General features: G+C 34.9%; 2 protein-coding genes across 3 annotated transcripts; both read left to right on the top strand.

Annotated features, from left to right (window-relative positions):
* Nucleotides 1–1,012: 1,012 nt before the first annotated feature.
* Nucleotides 1,013–21,651, top strand: LOC11425405 (brefeldin A-inhibited guanine nucleotide-exchange protein 5). Of its 2 annotated transcripts, XM_024782081.2 has the most exons (34): nucleotides 1,013–1,413; nucleotides 1,629–1,701; nucleotides 1,815–2,058; nucleotides 2,162–2,283; nucleotides 2,358–2,416; nucleotides 5,634–5,691; nucleotides 5,771–5,855; nucleotides 6,537–6,740; nucleotides 6,826–6,884; nucleotides 6,970–7,039; nucleotides 7,144–7,212; nucleotides 8,855–8,977; nucleotides 9,064–9,117; nucleotides 9,218–9,306; nucleotides 10,051–10,147; nucleotides 10,263–10,361; nucleotides 10,465–10,656; nucleotides 10,775–10,885; nucleotides 10,975–11,159; nucleotides 11,683–12,306; nucleotides 12,503–12,920; nucleotides 13,318–13,557; nucleotides 13,652–13,775; nucleotides 13,856–14,004; nucleotides 14,527–14,883; nucleotides 16,884–17,050; nucleotides 17,136–17,398; nucleotides 17,655–17,833; nucleotides 18,146–18,259; nucleotides 18,912–19,048; nucleotides 19,157–19,487; nucleotides 19,841–19,936; nucleotides 21,000–21,069; nucleotides 21,280–21,651. In XM_024782081.2, exons 1-33 carry the CDS (start codon nucleotides 1,302–1,304, stop codon nucleotides 21,060–21,062), a joined length of 5,367 nt encoding a protein of 1,788 aa, XP_024637849.1. In that variant the 5' UTR covers nucleotides 1,013–1,301; the 3' UTR covers nucleotides 21,063–21,069; nucleotides 21,280–21,651. The 2 variants fall into 2 exon arrangements, with proteins under 2 accessions (XP_024637849.1, XP_003609924.2); XM_003609876.4 differs by having other exon boundaries at nucleotides 21,000–21,651.
* Nucleotides 21,652–22,936: 1,285 nt separating this feature from the next.
* LOC11445515 (glucan endo-1,3-beta-glucosidase 5) lies at nucleotides 22,937–25,102 on the top strand. Its single transcript, XM_003609877.4, has 2 exons — nucleotides 22,937–23,351; nucleotides 23,920–25,102. Exons 1-2 carry the CDS (start codon nucleotides 23,005–23,007, stop codon nucleotides 25,049–25,051), a joined length of 1,479 nt encoding a protein of 492 aa, XP_003609925.2. The 5' UTR covers nucleotides 22,937–23,004; the 3' UTR covers nucleotides 25,052–25,102.
* The last annotated feature ends 209 nt before the right edge of the window (nucleotides 25,103–25,311 follow it).

The following is a 25,311-nucleotide window of genomic DNA, read 5'->3' on the forward strand; positions in this document are numbered from 1 at the left end:
AAGATAATATAAAATATAACCTAAATATTATTAAAAAAATTAAAAGAAAAAAGAAAACTAGTTTATGTCTCTTCATCCTCCCACTCTCCCACCCAAGTCCCAGCTCTACCACTTCTTCTTCTTTCTTTCAATCCAGCCTACCTCCGTCGCTGCTGGCGTTGGCCTCCTTGCCTTGCATCACCGACCGTCGTCCTTCTCTTCGTCCATGTTAGATCTATCACATTTTCTTATGTGTTTCAATCTGTGTTCCCGACGCGGCCGCCGCCGTTTTTGGGCGCGATGTCTGGGTTTTCCGACACGGGCACCGTCTTCGCCTCTCCATCCGTCGACCTCGATCTCCCTTTCCTCTCCCTTATTCATTGTAAACTTGTTTTATTAGTCGTAGCGGAGGACGTTTCCCGACGTCAGAGAGTGCTTTCTAGTGAGAGAAGACATTTTTTAGAAAAGAGAGACAATGATTGGTGGTGGTTGTGTTTTGTTGCAGGTGGACTAGTGGTAGTATATGTTGAAAAAATGACGGAAGATAAAGAAGAGAGAGACAGTGGAAGAGGGTGATAAGAGTTGGAATGTTGTATGACAAATTTATCCCTTATTTTTTATTAATGGATAAAATTGTCCCTACCACATAAGGTGTGGAATAGTGATATGCCACATAAGGTGATCTATCTATCACTACAAAAATAGCAAACAAAGGTGAATTGAAAAATTAGCTTATGTATCATATCATATATGCTAATAATAACAAATCCAAACTAAAGGCCATGATAAAATAGAACAACATTATGAAAAAAAATAAATTATAATAGACCAACATCAATTCTTGGTTTTTCCTCTAAAAAAAAATCATCTCATTTTTTATTCTCTTAAAAAAAATCAATTAACTTTTTATTTTTTAAAATGAATGGATTTTTGTTGATGGGAAAAATAAAGAAAGTGTATATTGCAGAATAGTCCTTTTATTTTCTAAAATTGAACTGGGTTCCAAAATCCCAAACTTAGAGGAAGCTTCACAGTGCGTAATCAAAAAAGACCATAAAAACATTTTCAGACACAAACAGATCTAAACCTTCCATTTTTTCACCTTTAATCACTCTTCTTCCATCTCTCAGATCTCTCTCACTCACTGATTCCGAATTCCCTCTCTTCCTCCGCGGCTTCCACTCCTTCCACCGTCGCCGGAAAACTCCGACTGATCTCGTTCCATTTCCGAATGATCTCGATTCATCTACATTTCTTCCATTTCCGTTGCTGAATTCATCACTGTCGTTGATCCGATCAGAGAGAGTAATTGATTTCAAAAAATGGCTGGTGGTGCTGCCGGAGGTTTTGTTACTCGAGCATTCGATTCTATGCTCAAGGAATGTTCCGGCAAGAAGTATCCTGAACTTCACAAAGCTATTAGCAATTACGCAGGTTTTCTTCTCGATTCACTAACCCTAGATCGTTATCAATTTTCATTGTTTTTAGTTGTTTTGATCCGCATTTGAATCTTTTTCGTTTTCTGCTGAATAAGATAAGATAATCAACCGTTTCATTGTTCAATTGTGCTTGCATTGATCTTCGAGTTCGTTCAATAGTTATGATATCACTGATAATCAATCTCATTGCATATGATTTTAATGCTTCAGATATCACCAAAGAAGCTAGCCAGAGAAAACAGAGTGAGGCTAATCAAGTTGCACCGTCACCTGAATCTGGGAGGTAAAATTCTTTATATTAAACGCAAACCATTGATATGTTTTGAATATTTTTACTGGGAGAGTGGACGTGGATCGTTTTGATGTTAAGATTTGAATTGTTTTGATTTGTACCAGTGTAAATGAAACTGAAAATGGAGCAGCAACTAGTTCAGAAACTGATCAGTCACAGAAAGCTGAGCAAGTTTCAAGCGCGGCAGATAATGGTAGCAAGCCTTATAGTGGAAATATTATTGAACTGTTAGCAAAAGCCGGGAATACACTTGAAGGAACCGATGCTGAACTTGTTTTAAATCCACTTCGTCTTGCTGTTGAAACAAAGAATTTGAAAATCCTTGAACCTGCTTTAGATTGTATCCACGTATGTACATGCTTTCTAGATTATACTCGTCCAACTAGTACTTATAGCTAATATGATGTGAAAATCTACTAAATTGGTAAAACTTTATTTACTGTTAATACAGAAACTTATTGCATATGACCATTTGGAGGGAGATCCTGGTTTAGATGGCGGTAAAAATGTCCCATTGTTTACAGACATACTCAACATGGTTTGCAGCTGTATTGACAATTCATCACCTGATAGGTATGCAAATAACTACGCATTACTAAACGTAAATTTCTTGTTATACCTATTAATTTTTGTAAATTAACCTGCAGTACTATTCTCCAAGTGCTGAAGGTACTTCTTACCGCCGTAGCTTCCTCAAAATTCAGAGGTATGTGTATTATGATTATGATAGAAATGATTTGATTTTTTTGTTATCTATGTGTGCTGATATCATGTTCTATCCATGACTTGCAATGTGTTCATATAGTATATACATTTATACTATATGTATATACTATATATTGGGTATCTTGCAAACTTGTTTTGTGGTAAATCAACACATTTTCTATACGTGTAAATGATTCATATGATGTCTACTTTAGAATGATGTTTTGGCAAAAGGAGTTTAGTTTACACGTTCAAGTGTTATTATATTTTTCAATGTTTATGACAATTTCACTCTCATTTTATGAATATTCCCGAGTGAAAATGCATGGTAAAAAAAAAATGCTCAACACAAACTTATCTGCTAGTGTTAATTTATTTGAAGAAATAAGGAACTTACATTTGGCTGTATCTTTTATTCAACTGGGAAAAGAAAGGGAAATTTATTAATTTTTAACTCGTAGATATCTGTTTTGTCTCTGAAAGTTTTGAGGCTTTTAGTCTAGATTTTGGTCATTAATCCAGTTTTTGTCACATGAACATATCCAACCAAATGATTATGTAACTCATGCTAGTATTTTGATAGGAACCGAAGAATTGAATGGAATAGAATGAACTCTTTATTTATGAAATGTGATACAATATGAGAGAATCTCTCCTCCAAGTGTTCCCCCTTCACAACAGAGAATACACTATTTACGTAAACAATATTCAAAGACGCTCTCTACCCTTTGTGTTCTCTAGAGCAAAATTCTTGGTTTTCTAGTCGCCATATATGTTGTTTTATCATTTCTTGAAGAATTTGTCTGTGGATTTTGTCTCCCTCTGCCTTACAACAACCACTGTTTCACCCTCTAAATCTACAGATCAGACATTTGGGAAAAAAATCCTTAGGATGGATTTGGGTTTTCTTGATCCCCCAAGAACGAACCCAAAACAATCCATGTTTTAGTTTTAGTGCCTTTTTTGGGTTCTTTGTACCATATCTAAACTCTGCAAAAATGTTGGATATAAACATGGGTTTAGAGTTGCAAAATGAAGTTCAACAAGAGTTTTTATGATTTCATGTTACTCATGTGAAATTTTTGATTACTTGACTTTCTGAAGAATGAGCTAGGCTCTCCTTGGCCATTTATGCTAGTTGCCTTGGGTTCTGTTGCTTGCCATTAGGTTTTAATTTGGTTTTATTTTCTTTCATATTTTTGTAGATTTTTTTAAAATAAATCAAATTCAAGCACATTAAGATAGAGTTGGGACTTGGAAGTGCTCTAAGCAGACTTGTTTGCAAAACACCTTACATTAAGCTCTTGTGTTAAGATAAAAGGAAAAAGGAAATTTTATTAATAATTTAATAGAAAACGAAAGACTAATAGAACATTCCTCTTGCCACTGTATAATTATTACACTTGTATAATGTTGGAAATTCCGCCTTTATTGCGGTCCGCCCCTAGTCGCCTAAATTGCGCCTTTGGGTTTGCCTTCATTGCAGCCTCCAACACCTTCACTGGCTTTGAGGGGGTGGATTTAGTCCCACATCGGATAGATAGGACTCTTGAGAAGAGTTTATAAAGAGGAGGCACTCCTCACCTTACAAGCCGGTTGTGTAAGGATGAGTTAGGCCCCAAATTTCAACATGGTATCAGAGCCTATCCTAGATCTATCGTTGGGTTTCCCGCATCGTCCACGCTTCAGGCCATTGGGCCGGGCTGAAGCGTGAGGGGGTGTGTTGGAAATTCCGCCTTTATTGCGGTCTCTGTTGTCAAAGCGGAAATGCGGCGCGGGGTGCGGGCGCTATTTCGGTGACACGGACACTAATATATTTAATATTAAAATACTATACTGTTAAAAAAAATACTAAAATTCCTTAAACATTACTCAAAATTCATGAAGTCTTGAGCAAAACATAAAACATATTTGCAAAAAATACTAATAAAAGTCAAGGAAACCGACACTTTACGCCTCTAAAGCTTAAAGTAACAAAAGTGCTAAACATTAACAATTAACAACTAACAAATTGACAAATTAACAAATTCTGAAATCAAGAGATGAAGAGAGGAGAACAAAGATGGGTTCTGAGATGATGAGAAGAGGAGATGGATTTTTTTTTTGGTAAGATGAAGAAGTTGAGTTTGTGGCTGTGTATTTGGTTCTGGTGGAGAAGAGTAATAGTTAGGGTTTTGAAAATTACAAAAATGACCCTTAAAACGGTTTTAAATGAAGGGAAATCTAGTATTTTACACAGGGTTGTCAAAAGCGCCCGCTTTGACCCACATCGCGCCCGCTTTTGCCCGCAATTGTGCCCGCTTCATCCGCTTTCTCCAAACGCTCCGTGTTGGAGCGCTGCGTCGCGCTTTGTTGTTTTTGGCCGCTCCGCGCCGCGATCGCGCCTCGTTCGGCCGCTATTGACAACAGAGATTGCGGTCCGCCCCTAGTCGCCTATATTGTGGCCTTTGTAAGGCCTTTGTGGCCTTTGCCTTCATTGCAGCCTCCAACACCTTCACTGTGTTGGCTTTTGAGGGGGAGGATTTAGTCCCACATCGGATAGATAGGACTCTTGAGAAGAGTTTATAAGGAGGAGGCTCTCCTCACCTTACAAGCCGGTTTTGTAAGGATGAGTTAGGCCCCAAATTTCAACATATAATTTTGTGAAATTTGAGCCTTAGAGTATTGATTCCGCGCAAATTTATTGTACTATACTGCATGCGTTTTTTGCTGTGCTTCTGCTTTCTTTTTACCATGTTTTTCTAATATATACAAGCCGGTTTTGTAAGGATGAGTTAGGCCCCAAATTTCAACATATAATTTTGTGAAATTTGAGCCTTAGAGTATTGATTCCGCGCAAATTTATTGTACTATACTGCATGCGTTTTTTGCTGTGCTTCTGCTTTCTTTTTACCATGTTTGTCTAATATATACTATATATTAAATCGGGGAAGGGAGAAATTTTTATTAATTAGAATGGAATAACACAACCGTCCCCGAGGGCATTCAAACTCGGCACCTCGAGGTTACAAGGCCAAGCTCTTACCATTGAGCTAACACCTCAAGTGTAATAATTTATTTAGGTGCTGTGGTTATAGAACCATCTTTGCTATCGGAAGATATTTATTATATTCTAATGTTCTCAGTCTTCTTTTTCTCTCTTTGATATTAACATGCTTATATATTTCTTCTCTCTTCCTTTTTTTTGCAATTTTTGATTTCTCATTTATCTTGTTCAGTACACGGCGAGCCTTTGCTGGCAGTTATCAGAGTTTGCTATAATATTGCTCTAAATAGGTACTAATCATTTCTATTTCGTCTTCATGGATTGTTATTATCAATATATAATACCGAGTTTCATTGTTTGGATTTGTAGCAAGTCCCCAATAAACCAGGCAACATCAAAGGCAATGCTGACCCAGATGATCAGCATCGTTTTCAGGAGAATGGAAACTGATCCGGTCGGTATTTTTAAATTGATTTGTATCTAGGAGATTTGGATTTTTACTTTTTACTTGTCTTTTTTCAGTTCCTTAGTCTTATGCTTTGTTTGGATTATGAGAGAAAGTTAAAGGAAAGTAAGTGAAAAGAAAGGTTGTTGAGGGAAAGAAAGTAAGTAGAACGTAAGATGATTTTAACTTTTAAGGTTGTTTGGTTGAAGTGTAAGTGTGAGGGAAGAAAGAATTGTATTTTTTAAATGACATTAATCCCCATATATATATATTAATCCAACAATTATCCATAAATTATGTTTATAAAATTATCAATCATAAATTGAAAGTTGTAAATGTTTCAACCATAATTTCTATAAATGTTTTAAATATTAAATTAACTTAAACTTGCAGTACATGAAACAAACAATAAAAGAATAATGAATATAATAAAATAAACATAATTATGTTTACATGTTTTTTTTCTGTCTTTTCTAATATACACGTGCTTTCCGTGACTTTCTTCCCAAATTGGTCTTTCCTTCCTCTTTAATATTGAGCAACCAAATAGAGTAACGGTTCTTGAAAATTGTGCTTCCATCCTTCTAGCTTTGTTTCCTCTTATAATCAGCTGTTCCAAACAATGTGTTAGGCATATTTGGCTTATTACCTTTGCAGTATATTCTTATAGTAATACTGTTAAATTTTCAGGTTGAAACTTCATCTGTTTCTGGTGGACATACAATTACAAAGGCAGCTTCAGCGGATAGTTTAAACACAAAACCAGATGAAATATCTGTGGGAGACCCAAATGAAAAAGAAATGACTTTAGGTGATGCACTCAGTGAAGCCAAGGATGCATCTCTAACATCTCTTGAGGAACTCCAAAATCTTGCTGGGGGTGCTGATATCAAGGTTAATAAATTGTTTACTTTTTAGTTTTGTATAGAATCCACTATAACATGTCCTTATTATAACAAGATTGTATTGTCTTGTATAGGGCCTTGAAGCTGTACTGGACAAGGCTGTGCATACTGAAGATGGTAAAAAAATAACACGGTATGAATATGAATAATAATTTGTGATATCCATCATATTTTTTACTCAGAGTGGTTGCTAAACTGTTGGTCTTACTTCTGTCTAGTGGGATTGATTTGGAGAGCATGAGTATAGCACAACGCGATGCTTTGTTGGTATTCCGCACTCTTTGCAAGGTTGGTTCTCTCTCTTAGCATTGCAGTTAATTATTATTTTTTTGAAAAAGCGTTGCAGTTAATTTCTTGTCAACTACTTATTATCCATACATTAAATTTGGCAGATGGGTATGAAGGAAGATAGTGATGAAGTTACAACCAAGACTAGGATACTGTCTCTTGAGCTTCTGCAGGTTATACAATGATTTCAGCTTCTGTTACCTGATAATAATTAGAATATATGTTACTTGTAGTCATTATTTGCATGATTGTGGGCCAACTAGCTGGTCTATATTATTTTATGTGGTAGACTTGGTTAGTGGTGTTCAAATCCAAACTGATCCAAATAAAAACCGCAAACAAATAAATAAGATCGAGAACCGCAAAATAGAAATTCTATTGCATTTCTTTGGATCTCTTTCTGTGAAAACCATTAAATCCTTTATTTATATATATTTCTAAATCAGACCCAACCGTATTCATAAATTTTAATACTTATTTATTTTATTATTAGTATATGAGATAATGTATTTTTATATTCTTTGTATGTTTTTTTTATTAATAATACTTAATAGTTATTGTAATTTATTTTTAACTATTTATATGTTTCAGACATGATTTATGCTTGCTACTTCGTAATGCTAATTTTTAGCATGTTATACATGTTGGTGTTATTTAGATTAAAATGTCTTATTTGCAGTAATGTAAACATGTAAATATGAGTTGGTAAAAGCCAAATGAACCAATCAAATCTAAACTACACTTAGTTGGATCAGATTTTCTTAAGGAAACAATCCAAATCATGCTGCATACTATTTTTATCTTTGGGTCGGATGCTTTTTTCCTTAAACCTGATGCAAAACAATCTCAAATACCCTTAGAATTGGTATTTCTGAATGTGTTGCCCTTGGTTGAGATCTAGAATCATATTTAATGATGATAAGGATTTTTTTTTAATGTTATTTGTATTTAAATGCAATTTTTCAGATCCATGGATACTACTGCCTTGTTGTCCTTTTATTATTCTTTCTGATTATAAAAGCTTGGGGACGAAGTAATTTTTTGGAAAGAATTGCTATCATATGGACATGATTTTACTATGGAAGTGTAGTTCTGTATGCCATGGGTTGGACTACTTTGAGCCACTTCATGGAACTGTTCTTATTACACCATCCTTGTGGCTATTGGTTTATTTTTTAGCACACATGATAGCTAAATACATAAATTTCCTTCTGGTTCCTTTAAATAAATTATGTTTTTCATGAGAGTTTAAACCATGAATATGTTAATCAAAATGCATTCGAAAAGAAAATAATATATTTTCATGGGAATATAGGGGTTGGAAAAGATAGCCGTAAGTACAAGTTTCAAGTATTATTGTAAGCTTCACAAGAGTAAACCCCGATAGGCTGCCACATAAAGATTCCTCCAATTAAAAGTACAAAATAAAAGGTAAAGAATACAAAAGTTTACCTCAAATATGGAGATCTAGGTCTTTCAAAAGCTTTTAAAAAGAACTCAATGTAATATTGGCTTCTGCAATGGGCTACGGCTCTGTTGGTTCAAGGATGAAAGGACGATGGGCTACGGTTCTGTTGGTTCAAGGATGAAAGAACGTGTTGAATAGCTAAAAGATGACACAACTCATTTCTTACTTACTGCTGATTAGTATAATTTCCGACTGTGTCCATTATAAACTAGACTACAGTGTTAAATAGATAGGATAGGAGCAGGACATACATAAGTAATGTTCTACATTTTATACTCAAGCTTTTGTTATTTTGAGAGTTACTATCGTGACTATTTAAAATCACACTTTTTTTTATGTTTTTACAGGGTTTGTTGGAGGGGGTTAGCCACTCATTTACAAAGAACTTCCATTTTATTGATTCAGTGAAGGCATATCTTTCATATGCATTGTTACGAGCTTCAGTTTCACAATCCCCCGTCATATTTCAGGTTTTGTAGTACTGGATTTATCTTTCTTTCCAGGCATTTAAGGATTCATGTGTAAATTTTTTAATATCAATCTTCTTTCATGGCAGTATGCAACAGGAATATTCTTGGTGCTGTTATTGCGATTCAGGGAGAGTCTAAAAGTATGCAAGTCATTTTTACAGATTTTACAGAAGCTTCTCTGCGGAGAGACATTGTTAATTTGACGTGTCTTACTTGTTTTTACACTACTCTTGTTTTCAGGGTGAAATAGGCATCTTCTTTCCATTGATAGTTCTTAGACCACTTGATGGTTTAGAATTTTCTGTCAACCAAAAACTCAGTGTTCTTCGGTATATATTCTTCCAAGTTGTTTACAAATTTCTTGTGCTGTGGCTATAAATTCTGCTAACAAGCTTTCTTAATGTGTTGTTTGTTCTTCTTTTTCCATTTTATCTTTTATTATTTAAACAGTACCATTTATGACACCCTGAAACCATGCTATCTAAATTTGACTAAGAAATATCCTGCTTAATTAACCACAACAAATATTCCTTTGAGATACCAATAGGTAGATTTATTATTAATACTTGTGGAATACCTTTGAGCACTTTTAGGATCTTATTTACAAGCGGTGGATAATTAAATAATAGATGAGAAATGCTAGGAACACTCTCTTTCTAGCACTCTCTCTAACACTCACCCTCTTATTGGGTGAAACCCATGTGGATCTCACCACTTTATGTGGGATCCATTTCCAATGTGTGGTACCCACATGGATTTCACCCAATAAGAGAGTGGGTGTTAGAGAGTGTCCAGAGCACTCCTCATAATAGATATGCATTTGCCAATTTGAGTGAAAGTTTTCTTATTGTAATTAGTACAATTTTAGAACGTATGTTCTGTTTTTCTATATGGATTTGTTGCTTTGCATCCATTTATTAGGATAAATTTGCCTTCTTTAGTATAGTTTTATTCTAGAAAATAGTTATTAGCATGAGCGTTTGTGATGTGAACCACCTCTGCAATTCGAATCTAGAAATAACATTAAAAGTTATTCGTTCAAGTTTATTAATTTGGTTTAGTGGGGCTTGCAGGATGTTAGAGAAAGTATGTAAGGATCCACAAATGCTTGTTGACATCTTTGTGAATTATGACTGTGATCTTGAGGCGCCAAACTTGTTTGAAAGAATGGTATAATCTGACAGAGTGATCTTTTATTACATTGTAGACAGTATTTAAATTAGTAACGTCCTCTTTGGCAAATATTATAAGTTTGTTCACTGTCTTCTGCCAATTTAATGAATAGGTTACAACGCTGTCCAAAATAGCTCAAGGGATTCAAAATACTGATCCAAATTCGGTTGCTGCTTCTCAAACAGCTACAATTAAAGGTTCATCGCTTCAGGTAGGTTTAGCTGTTGCCTTTTTCATTGAAAATCAGTAATTCAGCGATGACATTTTTTTTGATAGTGTTGTGGGTTGACCTCATTTTCTTTATCTTTCCCCAGGGACTTGTGAGTGTTCTTAAATCACTGGTTGATTGGGAACAATCACATAGGGAATTGGAAAAACTGAAGAATAATAAGCAAGAAGGGGTTTCAGGTGAAGATTCTTCTGAAATAAGATCCAGGGAGGATACAACTAGTGATTTTGAGAAAGCCAAGGCTCATAAGTCGACATTGGAGGCTGCAATTGCCGAGGTATCAAATCATATGCTCTTTAAGTGTCAATATGGAAACTGAAATTTGTTTTAACCTTAACTTGCATATTGATTAAATTGTAATCCTGGACTGACTTATGGTTTTAATCATCTTTTAGTTCAACAGGAAACCAATGAAAGGGGTGGAATATCTAATATCAAATAAGTTGGTGGAAAACACACCTGCCTCTGTTGCTCAATTTTTGAAGAGCACCCCTACTTTGGATAAGGTTGTATTCGTCATCTAATACTCTTTAGTTTTTGACGATTAATTACATTCACATTTGGTCTAGAATATAATACTGTTGGTTGTTTTCAGGCTACAATCGGGGACTATTTAGGTCAACATGAAGAGTTTCCCCTTGCTGTGATGCACTCTTATGTAGATTCCATGAAGTTTTCTGGAATGAAATTTGATACCGCTATCAGGGAGTTCCTTAAAGGATTTCGTCTTCCTGGGGAAGCTCAAAAGATAGATCGAATCATGGAAAAGTTTGCAGAGAGGTAATGGTTATTGTGTATGTCCAATTCCCTTCATTTTACATTTTACTTTGGTGGTTTTTTTGTCTGTCTTTAGAATTCTGATTCAGCATAAGATATATTTATATATACATAACTAAATACTGAATTTTGATTGATGATATGTCTATAATTATGCCATCATAGCTATTGCTTTTGAGAAGCTAAATTTAAGTTTTATCAAGAGGTATATTTTATTTAACCCTGGTCCATGTCAATTATTTCCAGCGAACTTGTACCGTGTGGGATGAAGGAATTTTTTTACTCGTCCCAATTATCCCTCTTAATTCGGGATAATTGGGAACTAAGTTGTTTGCATTTTACCTTTGATGTGAGAACTAGGTTGATTTTAAATCAAAATGACCGACATAAATTTGATGAACACTCTATTTTATGCTTATAGTTTCTACATATACTTCTTTGCACATATCATAGCCATTCTAATATATCAATAAATATGTCTTTTTGTACTAACATCAGTGCCTTTTGTTTATGTTGTATATGCCAGATACTGTGCAGACAACCCAGGCCTCTTTAAAAACGCAGATACAGCATATGTTCTTGCATATGCTGTTATTATGTTGAATACTGATGCTCATAACCCAATGGTGTGGCCTAAGATGTCCAAATCAGATTTTGTTCGGATGAATGCTAAGGATGATCCTGATGAATGCGCGCCTAAAGAACTTCTGGAAGAGATCTATGATTCCATTGTCAAAGAAGAGATTAAAATGAAAGACGACCCATCTTTTATTGGAAAAAGCAGCAGACAAAAGTCAGAAGGTGAAGAAGGACGCCTCGTTAGTATTCTAAACCTGGCACTCCCCAAAAGAAAGTCATCTGAAGAGGCTAAGTCTGAAAGTGAGGCTATCATTAAGAAAACACAAGCTATTTTCAGGAATAAAGAGGTCAAAAGAGGAGTTTTCTACACTGCTCAACAAATTGAACTTGTAAGGCCCATGGTAGATGCTGTTGGGTGGCCGTTGCTTGCTACTTTCTCTGTAACTATGGAGGAAGGTGATAATAAGCCTCGTGTCATTCTGTTGATGGAGGGCTTTAAAGCTGGAATACATATTACATATGTGCTCGGAATGGATACCATGCGTTATGCATTTTTAACATCTCTGATCAGGTATGATATTTTCTTGCATCCTCTGTTGCTCCACACCTCCAGAAAATGTTATTTTGACTATTAATGAGTCATTTGTTTTTTTTTTTTAATATTCTACGAAGTATCGTGCCTTCTGCATGAGAATACAACATGGAAACTTGATGTTTAGCGCAGTCCACTTGACTATGTTCATTTAGTTTCTTTGTTGACAACTCAGGTTTAATTTCTTGCATGCCCCCAAGGAAATGCGTAGTAAAAATGTTGAAGCTTTACGGACACTATTGATCCTTTGTGACTCAGACATGAATGCCCTTCTAGACACATGGAATGCAGTTCTGGAATGTGTTTCTCGTCTTGAACATATAGCAACAACTCCTGCAATTTATGCCACTGTCATGTATGGGTCAAATCAAATCTCCAGGGATGCTGTTGTTCAATCTCTCAAAGAGTTAGCTGGGAAACCTGCTGAACAAGTGTTCATGAATAGTGTTAAACTACCCAGTGATTCAATTGTTGAATTCTTCACTGCTCTCTGTGGTGTATCCGCTGAAGAGCTAAAGCAAGCTCCAGCTCGTGTTTTCAGCTTGCAAAAGCTTGTTGAAATTAGTTATTACAACATGGCTCGTATACGTATGGTATATCTTTTATCAAATAAAGTTGCACATATTTGCTCTCAATTTGATGTTTCTCATCTTAAAATTGCTTTTGGTGGGTTTTTATAACATTGTTTTTTGGGCTATTTGACTTTTATGATTGTTGAATTTCGTTTTCAGTGTATTGGCTCAAACTTGAGTATTGTCTGTCTTCATATTGGGAAAATCATTTACTTCATATTAGTCGATTTGATGGAATTAGTTTATGCATATATGATGTGTTCACATGTCTATGCACCAGTATGAATATTTTTGACTTACTGTGAATGATTTGAGAATGTGATCTTGTCCAAGTTATCTACTAATATTGGCATCAATGAGCTAAGTGCCTTTTGTTATTGCTCTAAATGCATTTCTAAGCTCTAGTTATATTTTTCAGGTGTGGGCTAGAATCTGGTCTGTTCTAGCAGATCATTTTATATCAGCTGGGAGTCATTATGATGAGAAAATTGCCATGTATGCCATAGATTCTTTAAGACAACTTGGTATGAAGTATTTGGAGCGTTCTGAGCTGGCCAATTTCACTTTTCAAAATGATATTCTCAAACCATTTGTGGTTCTTATGCGGAATAGTCAAAGTGAATCCAAAAGAAGGCTAATTGTTGATTGTATTGTTCAGGTCTAGTGGCCATTAACTTCAATTCTGCTTCAACTTGTGTTAATATCATTGGACATATTTACTAAAATTCAGTTGAAGCCATTTCCTATTGCAGATGATAAAATCTAAGGTTGGAAGCATAAAATCTGGATGGCGTAGTGTTTTCATGATCTTTACAGCTGCTGCAGATGATGAATTGGAATCAATTGTTGAGAGTGCATTTGAAAATGTTGAACAGGGTAGGAATGAGTTTCTTTAATCTTATCATTGCAGGTTTTTGTTGCAATTATGGTTTATCTGACACTTTGATTTTTTACAGTCATTTTAGAACACTTTGATCAAGTAGTGGGAGACTGCTTCATGGATTGTGTGAATTGTCTCATCAGGTTTGCCAATAATAAAACTTCACATCGAATTAGTTTGAAGGCCATCGCTCTCCTGCGGATCTGTGAGGACCGTCTTGCGGAGGTTTGTTCGGTTATTGGTTGGAAATTGCATTTTTACAATAAAGGATTATATTTCTTATTTGTTCCGAGATTCTGTAAATCAATTTAATGGGTCCTACCCTTCCTTAGATGCCACTGTAGTGGAAGTTTTTATAACCACAGTCGTTCAGTTTAACCAGCTAACCATCGACTGAGATGTATTTTTATAATATCTTATACAATCCTATATCTTTCCCTTTATATCTGTATGGTAGCTCAAAGTCGAGAGGCGGCAAAATGTTTTGATGTTAAACTGTTCATATTTTTTTTTCCCCAAGGCTCAAAGCTTAAAATAAAAGCTCTGGCTTTGATATTGTGTAAGTTTCAAAATTTTATGGGGAAACTGAAGCGAACTCAATTACTTTGTGTGATCATCATAACTAGTATATGTAAAAAATATAGCTTTATTTTTCAGGATTTGGAACTTTGTTTCTTTACTTCCGTTAATCTATTCCTTTCTTAACCTTACTGCTCTTTCTTTAAGTGGTTTCTTTTGTTTGTTCAGGGTCTTATTCCTGGAGGTGCTTTAATGCCCGTTGATGCTAATTTAGACACAACTTTGGATGTAACTGAGCATTACTGGTTCCCGATGCTGGCCGGTTTATCTGATCTAACATCAGATCAAAGACCAGAGGTCAGAAGTTGTGCACTTGAAGTGTTGTTTGATTTGCTGAATGAAAGAGGTAGCAAGTTCTCTAAATCATTTTGGGAGAGTATTTTCCATCGAGTTTTATTTCCAATTTTCGATCATGTGAGACATGCTGGAAAAGAGGGCTTCGTTTCTAGTGATGATGATTGGTTTCGTGAAACAAGCATACATTCACTTCAGCTGCTGTGCAACCTTTTCAACACATTCTATAAGGTAATGTAACGAACTAAAACAGTATATTTTTTCTGTTCTTTTAATTTTGACTTCTGTGGGCGTAGTAATCTAACATTATATGCAACCAGAGCTTGTTAATCTTGATAATAAATTTTTGGCCAAATACCTTTTTTTGTCCTTTAAGTTTGTTAAAAATACCGGGTAGTCCTTTAAGTTTTTTAAGTTTCAAATAGGTCCTTTAAGTTTTTTTAAGTTTCAAATAGGTCCTTTAAGTTGTTACTTCAATGCACCTATTTGAAATTTTTTAAGTTTCAAATAGGTCCTTAAAAGGGTAACGGTGTATTAAATTAACAACATAAAGGACCTATTTGAAATTTAAAAAACTTACTAATCCGGTATTTTTGTCAAATTTAATGGACCCAAAGATGTATTTGGCCTAAATTTTTTCTCCTGCAAGTTTATATTATAAAGCTTTTTTGGGTCTGTTTAGTGGTTCTGAAAGTGGCTTGGCTAAAATGTTATGACCCTGCTCTGCCCATGTGGGCTGAGCTGTCCTTTTAGAGACTCTAGTGGTTGAATATCGATTGTTATCCATTGCTTTTGTTGACTAGAGGGAAACGCTGTGTTGTGGCTGTAGTGCTGCACGTGGCAGAGAAATTGTAGAGAAGACTATAGGAAAAGTCAAATATGCCAGCGTTTTTTTTTATCACGAAAAGACAAAAAACCCTCTTTTATCCCGGAAAGAAAAAAGGCCCTCACCATTTAGTCTTTTTGAAATTTTTAGGTTTTTGACTTCCCGACCTCTCCTATCTTCTCTTTGGTGACCTCCTCCTCTCTCCTCTGCAACCTGTCCTCTTTGCGACCTTTGCTGTCATGTGACTCCAGCTCAGTTGGTGTCGACTCTGGCCATACCTTCTCTCTCCCTTGTTCTCTTCCTCCACCAAATCTCTTCTTCTCCCCTGTTTTTCTCACCCTAGCATTCCGGGTAGTAGCTTTAGCACTACACTACTATAGAGTTTTGCGGCTCGTTCGCTATGCTACGCCATCTGTCATTGACTACATAAGTGTTTATTGGGCTGGAACATTACTCACTCCTTGAGCGCTTTTGGTGTTTTGAGTTAGGCCTAGTCCACAAAGATGACATCAAATTCTATTTGTTACTGGGTGGGCCACCTGCATTTGTTCATGCTCTAGATGTCCAATCTTGAGTGTGAGGGCATGTGTTGAGATCCCACATTAATTATATATGTGGCCATAGTAGTTCTTATTGGGGTTCGGCAACCCTCACTCTTGAGCTAGCTTTTGGATGGAGTTATGTCCAGTATTCTACGAGATTTCTTTATTAAAAAATAATAAATAAGAAACAAATGGATTTGTTAACATAATTCTTTTTAGGGTTACATTTTAAGTTTCATTTCAGGATAATTGATGTGGGAACCTCAATAATTTACTGTTTGATGTGTAACTCTAAATGCCATTTTCTTTTAATTAATTTTTTTTTGTACTGTGAAAAGTCCGAAGTCCCACATTGAAAAAGACAAGGGTTGAAAAACGTTTATAAAGAACAGGTAATCCTCACCTTAGAAGTTGGTTTTGCAAGGATGAGTTTGGCCCAATTTAAGACCTAGGATAGTACCAATACCAAAGCCTATTCATCGGGCCGTCTCATCATATTATCCACACAGCAAGTCAAATAGTTTTGAAGTGAGGAGGGTGTATTGGGAAAAACTCAAACCTCAAATTGAAAATAGATATAGCCTAAAATGAGTTTATAATGAAAAGATGCCCCTCACGTTACAAGCCGGTTTTTTAAGGATAAGTTAGGTTCAATCTAAAAACTAAGAATTAAATTTATTGGACTTGGTTGTGCTTGATAAGGTCTTCAAAGACTTCGTTAGTTTCTTGGATTTGATGCATCTGTTTTCTACTTTTCTTCAATCAAGTTATACGAATATGAATTTTGGGCATTTATTTCAGTATTTATTTATCTAATTGCTGTTAAAATTTGAGGAAGTATTCACGGGGAATCTTGCTTCCAGGAGGTTTGTTTTATGCTGCCACCATTGCTGAGTTTGCTGTTAGATTGTGCCAAAAAGACAGATCAAACGGTGGTCTCAATTTCTCTGGGAGCGCTGGTGCATCTCATCGAAGTTGGTGGTCATCAATTCAGTGATAGTGACTGGGACATGCTACTTAAAAGCATAAGGTGCAATTTTTTTCCCCTGTTTTTTGAAATTCCCTGTAGTTATTATGGTATTAACTACAGCACATTTCTGAATATTGTTCTCCAGAGATGCATCATACACAACACAACCTCTAGAGTTGCTTAATGCTTTGAGTTTTGAAAATGTGAGAAATCACGGAGGCATTATTAGAGATTCTGAGGCCAATGCAGGTGACAGTGTAACCATAAAGTCTATTGAGTATGAGGCAGTGGGTGACCATCAACATGATGCAAATAGTAATGGGAAATTATCACCGCTTGCATCCTCGAACGCAAATGCTGATGGAGTTGAAGATTCGGTATCACAGACGAATATGGATCAGTCTGAAGGTTAGAGTTTTTAAATTTGTAGTTGATTGCATGTTTAAGTATGCTCCTTTCTTCAGTAAGATAACTGATATGCAGTATCAATTATCAAAATAAATCATAAAAGTGAAATGGTGGATTCAAAATTCCTACACCTCAATGGTGGGACTTTTGAACTTATGATGAAAGAAAAATGAAGTGGGAACTCTGCATTAGTTGAAACTGAAGAATAAATAAATGAAGTTTGCGAAAATTAAGGAGTTTTTTTTAATTATTGTAGGCCTTCCATCTCCATCAGGAAGAACTCCTAAAGCTGCAGATGGGGGAGGCCTTCAACGAAGTCAAACCTTAGGTCAACGGATTATGGGAAATATGATGGAAAATATCTTCCTTCGAAATCTTACTTCAAAATCTAAAAGTCCTATTCCAGATGCTTCTCAACCATCTTCTCCAGTTAGGGTAATATGCTGTTTTATTGTGGCAATATAAAGGCCTGTTTGGTTTTAGAAAATGTTTTATGTTCAATTTTAATTATAAAAATGGCACATTGTTTTCACTTCATTTCTTGTTCTTAAATTTTTATAGAAAATATTGGAAACAGTTTTTTATTATCACTGTTTCATGTACAAAACTTCAAAACAAGAAACAAAGTGAAGACAAGGCGCATTCTTAAAATTATTAAAACTGAAAACAAAAATGAAGCCAGACAGGCCCTAATATTTTTCCTATGGATAATTGCATGAGTACGTCCATTATTTCACTCCATTTTAGGTTGCTGATACTGTAGAGCCTGATGCCAAGCATGAGGAGAGTCCTTTGCTTGTAACTGTCAGGGGAAAGTGCATCACACAATTATTGCTTCTTGGTGCTATTGATGGTATTCAGGTTTGTATGCTTAGTTCTTTTCTGTGTTTAATCTCTTATTTTCAGATTTCCCTAAGTTCATGTATGTAAGTGAAAAAAGATGGTAACCTGAGTTGGCTTTGCATCCAATTAATTTTTTTTGCTCACTCTTCCCCTTCTCTTATAAATGACCTTAGAAAAGCTTAAAGTGCAAGGAAATGGGAAAGAATGTAATTTGAAACCCATCTGTTAAATTTTACTTGGTGGTGGCGGTGGGGAAAGTTTTAGAACCCATCTCCTTGCTACAGGGAGGATTTTCTTGACGAGAGTTAAATGGTTAAATGAAAGTTGTCTTTACCCTGGTTTCAATGGTTATTGTCAATGTTCTATGTTATCAGTTAGCGTATCAAAGATATTTATCTTCAGACAGCATTATTTTATTTGCATGTGTAAGTTTTAGCTGAGCTGTAACTGAACTCTGTTATACAGAATTCAGAGAGAACTATTGTTATGACTGTTGCAGTTCAACTTATCTAAAACAACCTCTATAAACGTGTTCTCTGTAATCAAATCAGTAGATTTTTCTTGTTTTCGATCTCTTGCATTTACACACATACTTAGATTCTAATAGTCAGTAATGGTGATGGGGGAGATTCATCATTATCCAAATTAATTTTTTCTTAATTATTTGCAGAAGAAATATTGGACCAAGTTAAAAGCACCTCAGAAGATTGCTATAATGGACATTTTGCTGTCTTTGTTGGAGTTTGCTGCTTCATATAACTCATCTACAAATCTAAGAACTCGCATGCACCAAATTCCTGATGAAAGGTAGTAACAAACTTGATACGTATTTGGTTCTCTTAATTAATCAATCTTTTGGAGTTTCTTCACTTGTGCAATGGATGACTCAAGCTTCATCAAATTATTCTTGGACAGGCCACCAATAAATCTTCTACGGCAAGAATTAGCCGGTACTGGCGTATATTTGGACATATTACAAAAAGCAACTTATGGGTTTGAAGCAAACAAGGAAAAATCTCCAGAGTCTGATAGACTTCAAGATGCTGGTTCTACAGCAGACAGTGACTCAAGTATTACTCAAGAGTCTGATGCTGAAGAAAAATTTGAAAGGGTAGCTGAGGAGAAACTGGTGTCTTTCTGTGAACAGGCGCTCAGGGAGGCATCTGATCTCCAGTCTAGTACAGGAGAAACAACTAATATGGATATTCATCGTGTCTTGGAGCTGCGTGCTCCTATCATTATTAAGGTACAAGCTTATCCGGATAGATACTGTGCAAAAGTGTTAAGAGGGAACTTTTGTGTCCTATATGTAGAGAGATTGGGCGATTCATTCTTGGTTTTCTCCATGCTCTTTTTGTGTTTCTTCTATAATTATTATTACTATTAATTTTTTTTTTCAAACGCTTTGGATGCTATACTCTTCCATCTAACTTCTTATTTTTATTACAAGTTTGTTTTCCTAAAATAAATAATCAAAGTGGTTTTTAGGTTGTGTCTTTTACTTGCTTACCTTTCCATTCAATTTGAGAAACTCATCGGGGCTTATGTTTTTTGTTCATTCTGTATTGATAAAACTATTTGTTAAACTTGTTATTTTAGGTGCTTCAAAGCATGTGCTTTATGAACAATAAGATCTTCAGAAGACACCTAAGAGAATTCTATCCTTTGCTAACAAAACTAGTTTGCTGCGACCAGGTAATTTCTTGTTTGTGCAATAATTTAGTTGAAAATTTTGCTTGTGTAATGCACTGGCTGAGATATAAGGAAATGATATGCTACCACATAAAATAAAGTTATTTCCTTTTCCATGAGGAGCAGTATTGGTCAAGGACACTTCAAAATTCAAAACAATGATAAATCTAAAACTATCCAATAGATTTCCATCAGTTTATTTTTCAATATACTTTATGGATAAAAGATTAAGTATTTTCATAAAACTTTTAAGATGGAAAAGTAGCTTTTGTGATTCTCCAGCTGCTTCTATATGTATTTCTTTCATTGGTGATTTGATTTCAATCGTTAAGAATATCGGATTTATGTGTGCATGTTTGGTACATTCTTCAGTTAATATTTTAGTCAATATAATACATATATTTTTGGTGGCACATCTACTGCATGCAACCTTGCCTTTTGGGAAGAGACGTTATTATTGTTTATCCTCCACTTACTGGAATTGGTAGATGGTCAACAAATTAACATGGACACCATTTTGGATATTAAAGTTCACCTAAGATGGGACCTATATTTAGATTTCAGAACTGCTGCTCCTCTAGCATCATATTGTCAACTTTCTTTTATTGTTTGGTATAATTTATTTTATGTGCCTCTCCATTGGAAAAAGGAAAGTGCCGTCACAGTGTCCTTACACCACTGGCAATGGTTTCAAATTCTTGCAATTTTTTAAATGATCAATGCATTTATGCGACTGTTCAATAAACAATTTCTATTTCTTGATTCTTTAACCAGATTCTTAGTAGGACCTTTGAAAAAAAAGAGATTAGATTATTACAGCTCAGTTCTGAGTTCTGATGTTCGTTTGGAATAATTATGTAGTGAACAGTCAAGAATTACTGCTCTTTGTATAAGGAAAGCCAGCAAGATAAATTAATTTTCAGTTCCCGACAAACAATTTGGATATAGTTTTTTCCTGTTGATGTGATATTGGATTCTAAATATGTACATATTGCTGTCACTATTTTTGAGTAGTAGTTTGAGAAAAGCCTTCTTTAGTGAACTGATAATCCTTTGTTTTGATCAGATGGATGTTCGGGGAGCTCTTGGTGATTTATTCCAAGCACAATTGAAAGCTCTTTTACCATAGCTATCTGGTAATTCTGCATTTAGGACAGTCAGACAAATTCTTCGTCGCATTGCCTAGGTGGCTCGAAAGGAAGAAATATTGTAGTCTTTTGTACTAATCATTTAAGGAAAATTTTGTGCTTGCACCAACAATTTTGTATAAAGTCAATAGAAATGTAATTTTGGTTTCGCCCGGCATCCTAATATTCGTTTACACTTAACTCCATTTGTCTCTGCAGTATTTGGAATAGCTGAAGCTCTGGTTGAGGTTTTCAAGCTGGCATTTGTTGTATGATAATAGCCGTGTACCATGAGTCATGAGAAACCCTTACGTCTTTCATCAAGTTAAATTTTAAATACTTGTCAATTATCATTCATATTCATAGCATATACAACACGGGGTAAAAGTAGCAGCAGCTTTCCCTCCTTTTCTTTTTGCTTGTTTTCTTTTTAAATTGTCTCTTACGTGTCTTGTGCTTGTAAGTCTGTGATATAAGCAGTTTCTGTTGAATAGGTCTTGGACGATTGAAACTGAATTTATGAGTTGTAGAAAGAAATGTCACTCGATATGATACGGCCAGTTTTGGCAATATATGTTTTTCTTTTATTGATATCTGTACTGTATAGATTATGAGTTGAGGGAATATTTTGAGGTCTTGTCCACCCTAAGTTTGAACTCTAATCAAACGCTGTAATCATCACTACCAAATATCATCTCATTAACCGTTTCTTAAATTTTCTGGGAAGACTAGCAAAGCTGACGCCTCTAACTGTGCTGTCACTTCAGAAAAATATTTCATGAAATTGTAGGCATTCCAATTTTGGAGATAAATTTTTAGGTTGACTTGATATCCTAAAGAATTGACGTCATTGCTCATTGTATTATTTTAGAGATTAAATTGGTTATGTATGTAGTATAATAGAAATTAGTGTTTTTTTAATTTCAAATATTAATTACTCCCTCCGTCTCAAATTGTATGACGTTTTGGACATTTCATACATATTAAGAAGTGCAATTAATATTGTGTGAAAAAAGATATTGTGAGTTGTTTTACAAAATTGTCTTTAATAATAATATGAGAAATATAAATGAAAGAATTGAAAGAAGAGATAATAATAAATAGTTAAGGTTATAATAGAAAAAGTAACATTAATGTTGCATTGATATTGTAAAGTGACATATAATTTGGGACAATTTTTTTTCTCTAAAGCGACATACAATTTGGGACGGAGGGAGTAGTTGTTTAGTCAAAAAAAAAAAAAATTAATGTATTAGTTGTTAATTGTTATGTTTGTATTTTCACTATTGTCAGGATTTGAAGCCTGAACTTTTAATTCTTACCTTCATAAAACCCTTAACGAAATGAGCTACCCGTCCCCAACATGCTAAGCAAGGTATACATGGTTTTTTTATTTGGTCATATCTATATGATGAAATTCAAGATATTATAGGTAAATAAAATAAGCAAGATACTAAGCAATAAGACACGTTCAACTGCCCTTGATGCGATCAAATAAAGGATATTTTTTTTCCTTTAAAAAAATTGATTTCTTGGTTAATCCATCACTGTTGAAATAACTTTCTTCAAGGTCCATTGGCAACCCTTCTTGCAATAGGAGACACCTGGAACTAAAAATAAAATAAACATCTGAACTTTGAGTTTCCTTTTAGTTTGATTCTACCTTTCTTTGCTAGATCGTTTTCCATCTCGTACGACGTACACATTTTCTAGTATAAAGTAAAAATAAAAATTATGCCTTGGTGTTATCAAGTGGGTTTTGGAATCAAGTGCTTGGTTGAGTTTTCATGCAATTCTTTACGTAACTTTCTACTGAAAAAAAGGACATTACTTTTTTCCCCCACCTTTTTTATTCGAGAATCGTCACCTTCATATACATAGGTGCATGTTGGGAAAGATAGAACTTAAAAATAGAGGCAAAGTCAAGGAAGAAAAAAAGACAATATGGGATTCCAACGTTTTAGTACGTGCTTTTTGTTGGCACTTTGTATACTAAGCCAAAGTTTGGCAAAAGGTACCCTTGGCTTTGCTTGCAATTGGGGAACGATTACATCGCATCCTCTTCCAGCTCAAATAATGGTGAAGCTTATGAGAGACAATGGAATCAACAAAGTGAAGTTGTTTGAAGCTGATCCCATGGCACTGAAGGCTCTTGGGAATTCTGGCATTCAGGTTATGGTTGGCATACCCAATGACCTCTTGGATTCACTTGCTACCAATGTCAATGCTGCTATTGCATGGGTGGACCAAAATGTTTCCGCTTTCATATCTAAAAATGGGGTTGATATAAGGTAATATAGCAACATATTACATCCTTTTCATATTTAACGACAACCATTTTCCCTCAAATAAGACAACCAAATATTCTTATACATCAAAAAATTATATTGAGGGTAAATCAATCTATCCTCCTCAGATTAATTTCTCCTAACATATGTTTTATTATACGCACCAATTATGAATCGAACCTTTCACCAAAAGATTAATAGTATGTCTGGAAAACCAATAGGTACCACTACACATGCATTTAATTGAAGCTACATTTTTATTTTTATTTTGAAAGGTTACTTGAAGCTGCATGAGTAGCTTTTGGTTTGCCGTTGATTTTCACCATGGAAACAAAAATTAGTATTATTTTAGTCCCACAAATTTACAAGTGCCTGTTTTTAACTCTTGCAAAGAAAATGTTCTCTAATTGATCACCAACATTTTTAGAGTGTTCTTTTTATTATTTGGTCAATCTCAATTTATTTGGCACCCACATGGTTAAAGAAATAAGTACTTATAAGAATATTAATGTCACATGCAAATGAAAATTGCAATTGTAACTAACCAACGTTTTGTAAAATTAATTCCCAGGTATGTTGCTGTTGGTAATGAAGCTTTTTTAAAAACATACAATGGACGATTTGTGCAATCAACATTTCCAGCCATAAAAAACATTCAAGCAGCCCTTATAAAAGCAGGTTTAGGAAGACAAGTAAAAGTAACAACTCCTTTAAATGCTGATGTCTACCAAAGTGACACTGGTCTTCCATCAGGTGGACACTTTAGACCAGACATTCAAAATCAAATGATGTCAATAATCAAATTTCTTAGCCAAAGTAATGGCCCTCTTACATTTAACATCTACCCTTTTCTAAGCCTCGATGCTGACCCTAATTTCCCTAAAGAATTTGCTTTCTTTGATGGTTCTGCTGCCCCTGTAGTTGATGGTTCCATAACTTACACCAATGTTTTTGATGCAAATTTTGATACACTTATTTCAGCTCTTGAAAAGAATGGTTTTGGTTCAATGAATGTTATCATTGGTGAAGTTGGTTGGCCAACTGATGGAACATCAAATGCTAATATAAAAAGTGCTCAAAGATTTAATCAAGGACTTGTTGATAGAATAGTGAAAAAGCAAGGAACACCTAAAAGACCTACCCCACCTGAAATTTACATGTTTGCCCTTTTAGATGAGGATTTAAAAAGTATTGATCCTGGCCCATTTGAGAGACATTGGGGAATTTTCAATTTTGATGGATCTATGAAATACCCTTTGAATCTTGGTGGTGGAAAATCACTTGTTGGTGCAAAAGGAGTTAAATATTTGGCAAAACAATGGTGTGTTATTTCAACTCAAGCAAATGTAATGGATCCTAATTTTGCACAAAGTATGAGCAAAGCATGTACTTATGCTGATTGTACATCACTTGCTCCTGGCTCTTCTTGTAGTGGTTTAGACACAAAGGGTAATGCTTCATATGCATTTAATATGTATTATCAAAGATTGGATCAACGTAAAGATGCATGTCAATTCAATGGTTTATCAGTTGTTACCAACATTGATCCTTCACCTTCTCAAGGTAGTTGTCATTTTGAGATCATGATTGATATTGGGAAGCATGAAACTAAGTCCACTTCTTTTGCTGCACCAAAAATTGGATTAGCGTACAAGTTCATGCTGGTATCAAGCTTCAGTTTCACCTTATCTCTATTTATATAGTCTTGTTTGATTTGTACATAGTATCACATTCATAACTCACACTATTTTTTATTTTTTGGTTTCATTTATTTATTTCTAGCATGCCAAAAATAAATATCTCAATGATTCTTTAGAGTGACTCATTTTTTAATTCTTGGTCCATACTGTGCTACCTGTATCTCAACAATTTTAGCATGTTGGTATTGCCAATGTGAAACCTATACCTTGTTGTAATCATTATGGGGAACCATGACGAAACAAATACTTGAAAATTAACATAC

The sequence above is a fragment of the Medicago truncatula genome, chromosome 4 (genome assembly GCF_003473485.1).
Source record: "Medicago truncatula cultivar Jemalong A17 chromosome 4, MtrunA17r5.0-ANR, whole genome shotgun sequence".
Taxonomy (NCBI): domain Eukaryota; kingdom Viridiplantae; phylum Streptophyta; class Magnoliopsida; order Fabales; family Fabaceae; genus Medicago; species Medicago truncatula.

Excerpts from the sequence above, each read along its gene's own strand:
- LOC11445515 (XM_003609877.4), top strand. The coding sequence starts at position 23,005 with ATGGGATTCCAACGTTTTAGTACGTGCTTTTTGTTGGCACTTTGTATA. Across the intron at positions 23,352-23,919 it reads AAAAATGGGGTTGATATAAG|GTATGTTGCTGTTGGTAATG; the intron begins GTAATATAGCAA and ends ATTAATTCCCAG.
- LOC11425405 (XM_003609876.4), top strand. The coding sequence starts at position 1,302 with ATGGCTGGTGGTGCTGCCGGAGGTTTTGTTACTCGAGCATTCGATTCT. Across the intron at positions 17,051-17,135 it reads ATGCTACTTAAAAGCATAAG|AGATGCATCATACACAACAC; the intron begins GTGCAATTTTTT and ends ATTGTTCTCCAG. Across the intron at positions 19,049-19,156 it reads CACCAAATTCCTGATGAAAG|GCCACCAATAAATCTTCTAC; the intron begins GTAGTAACAAAC and ends ATTCTTGGACAG.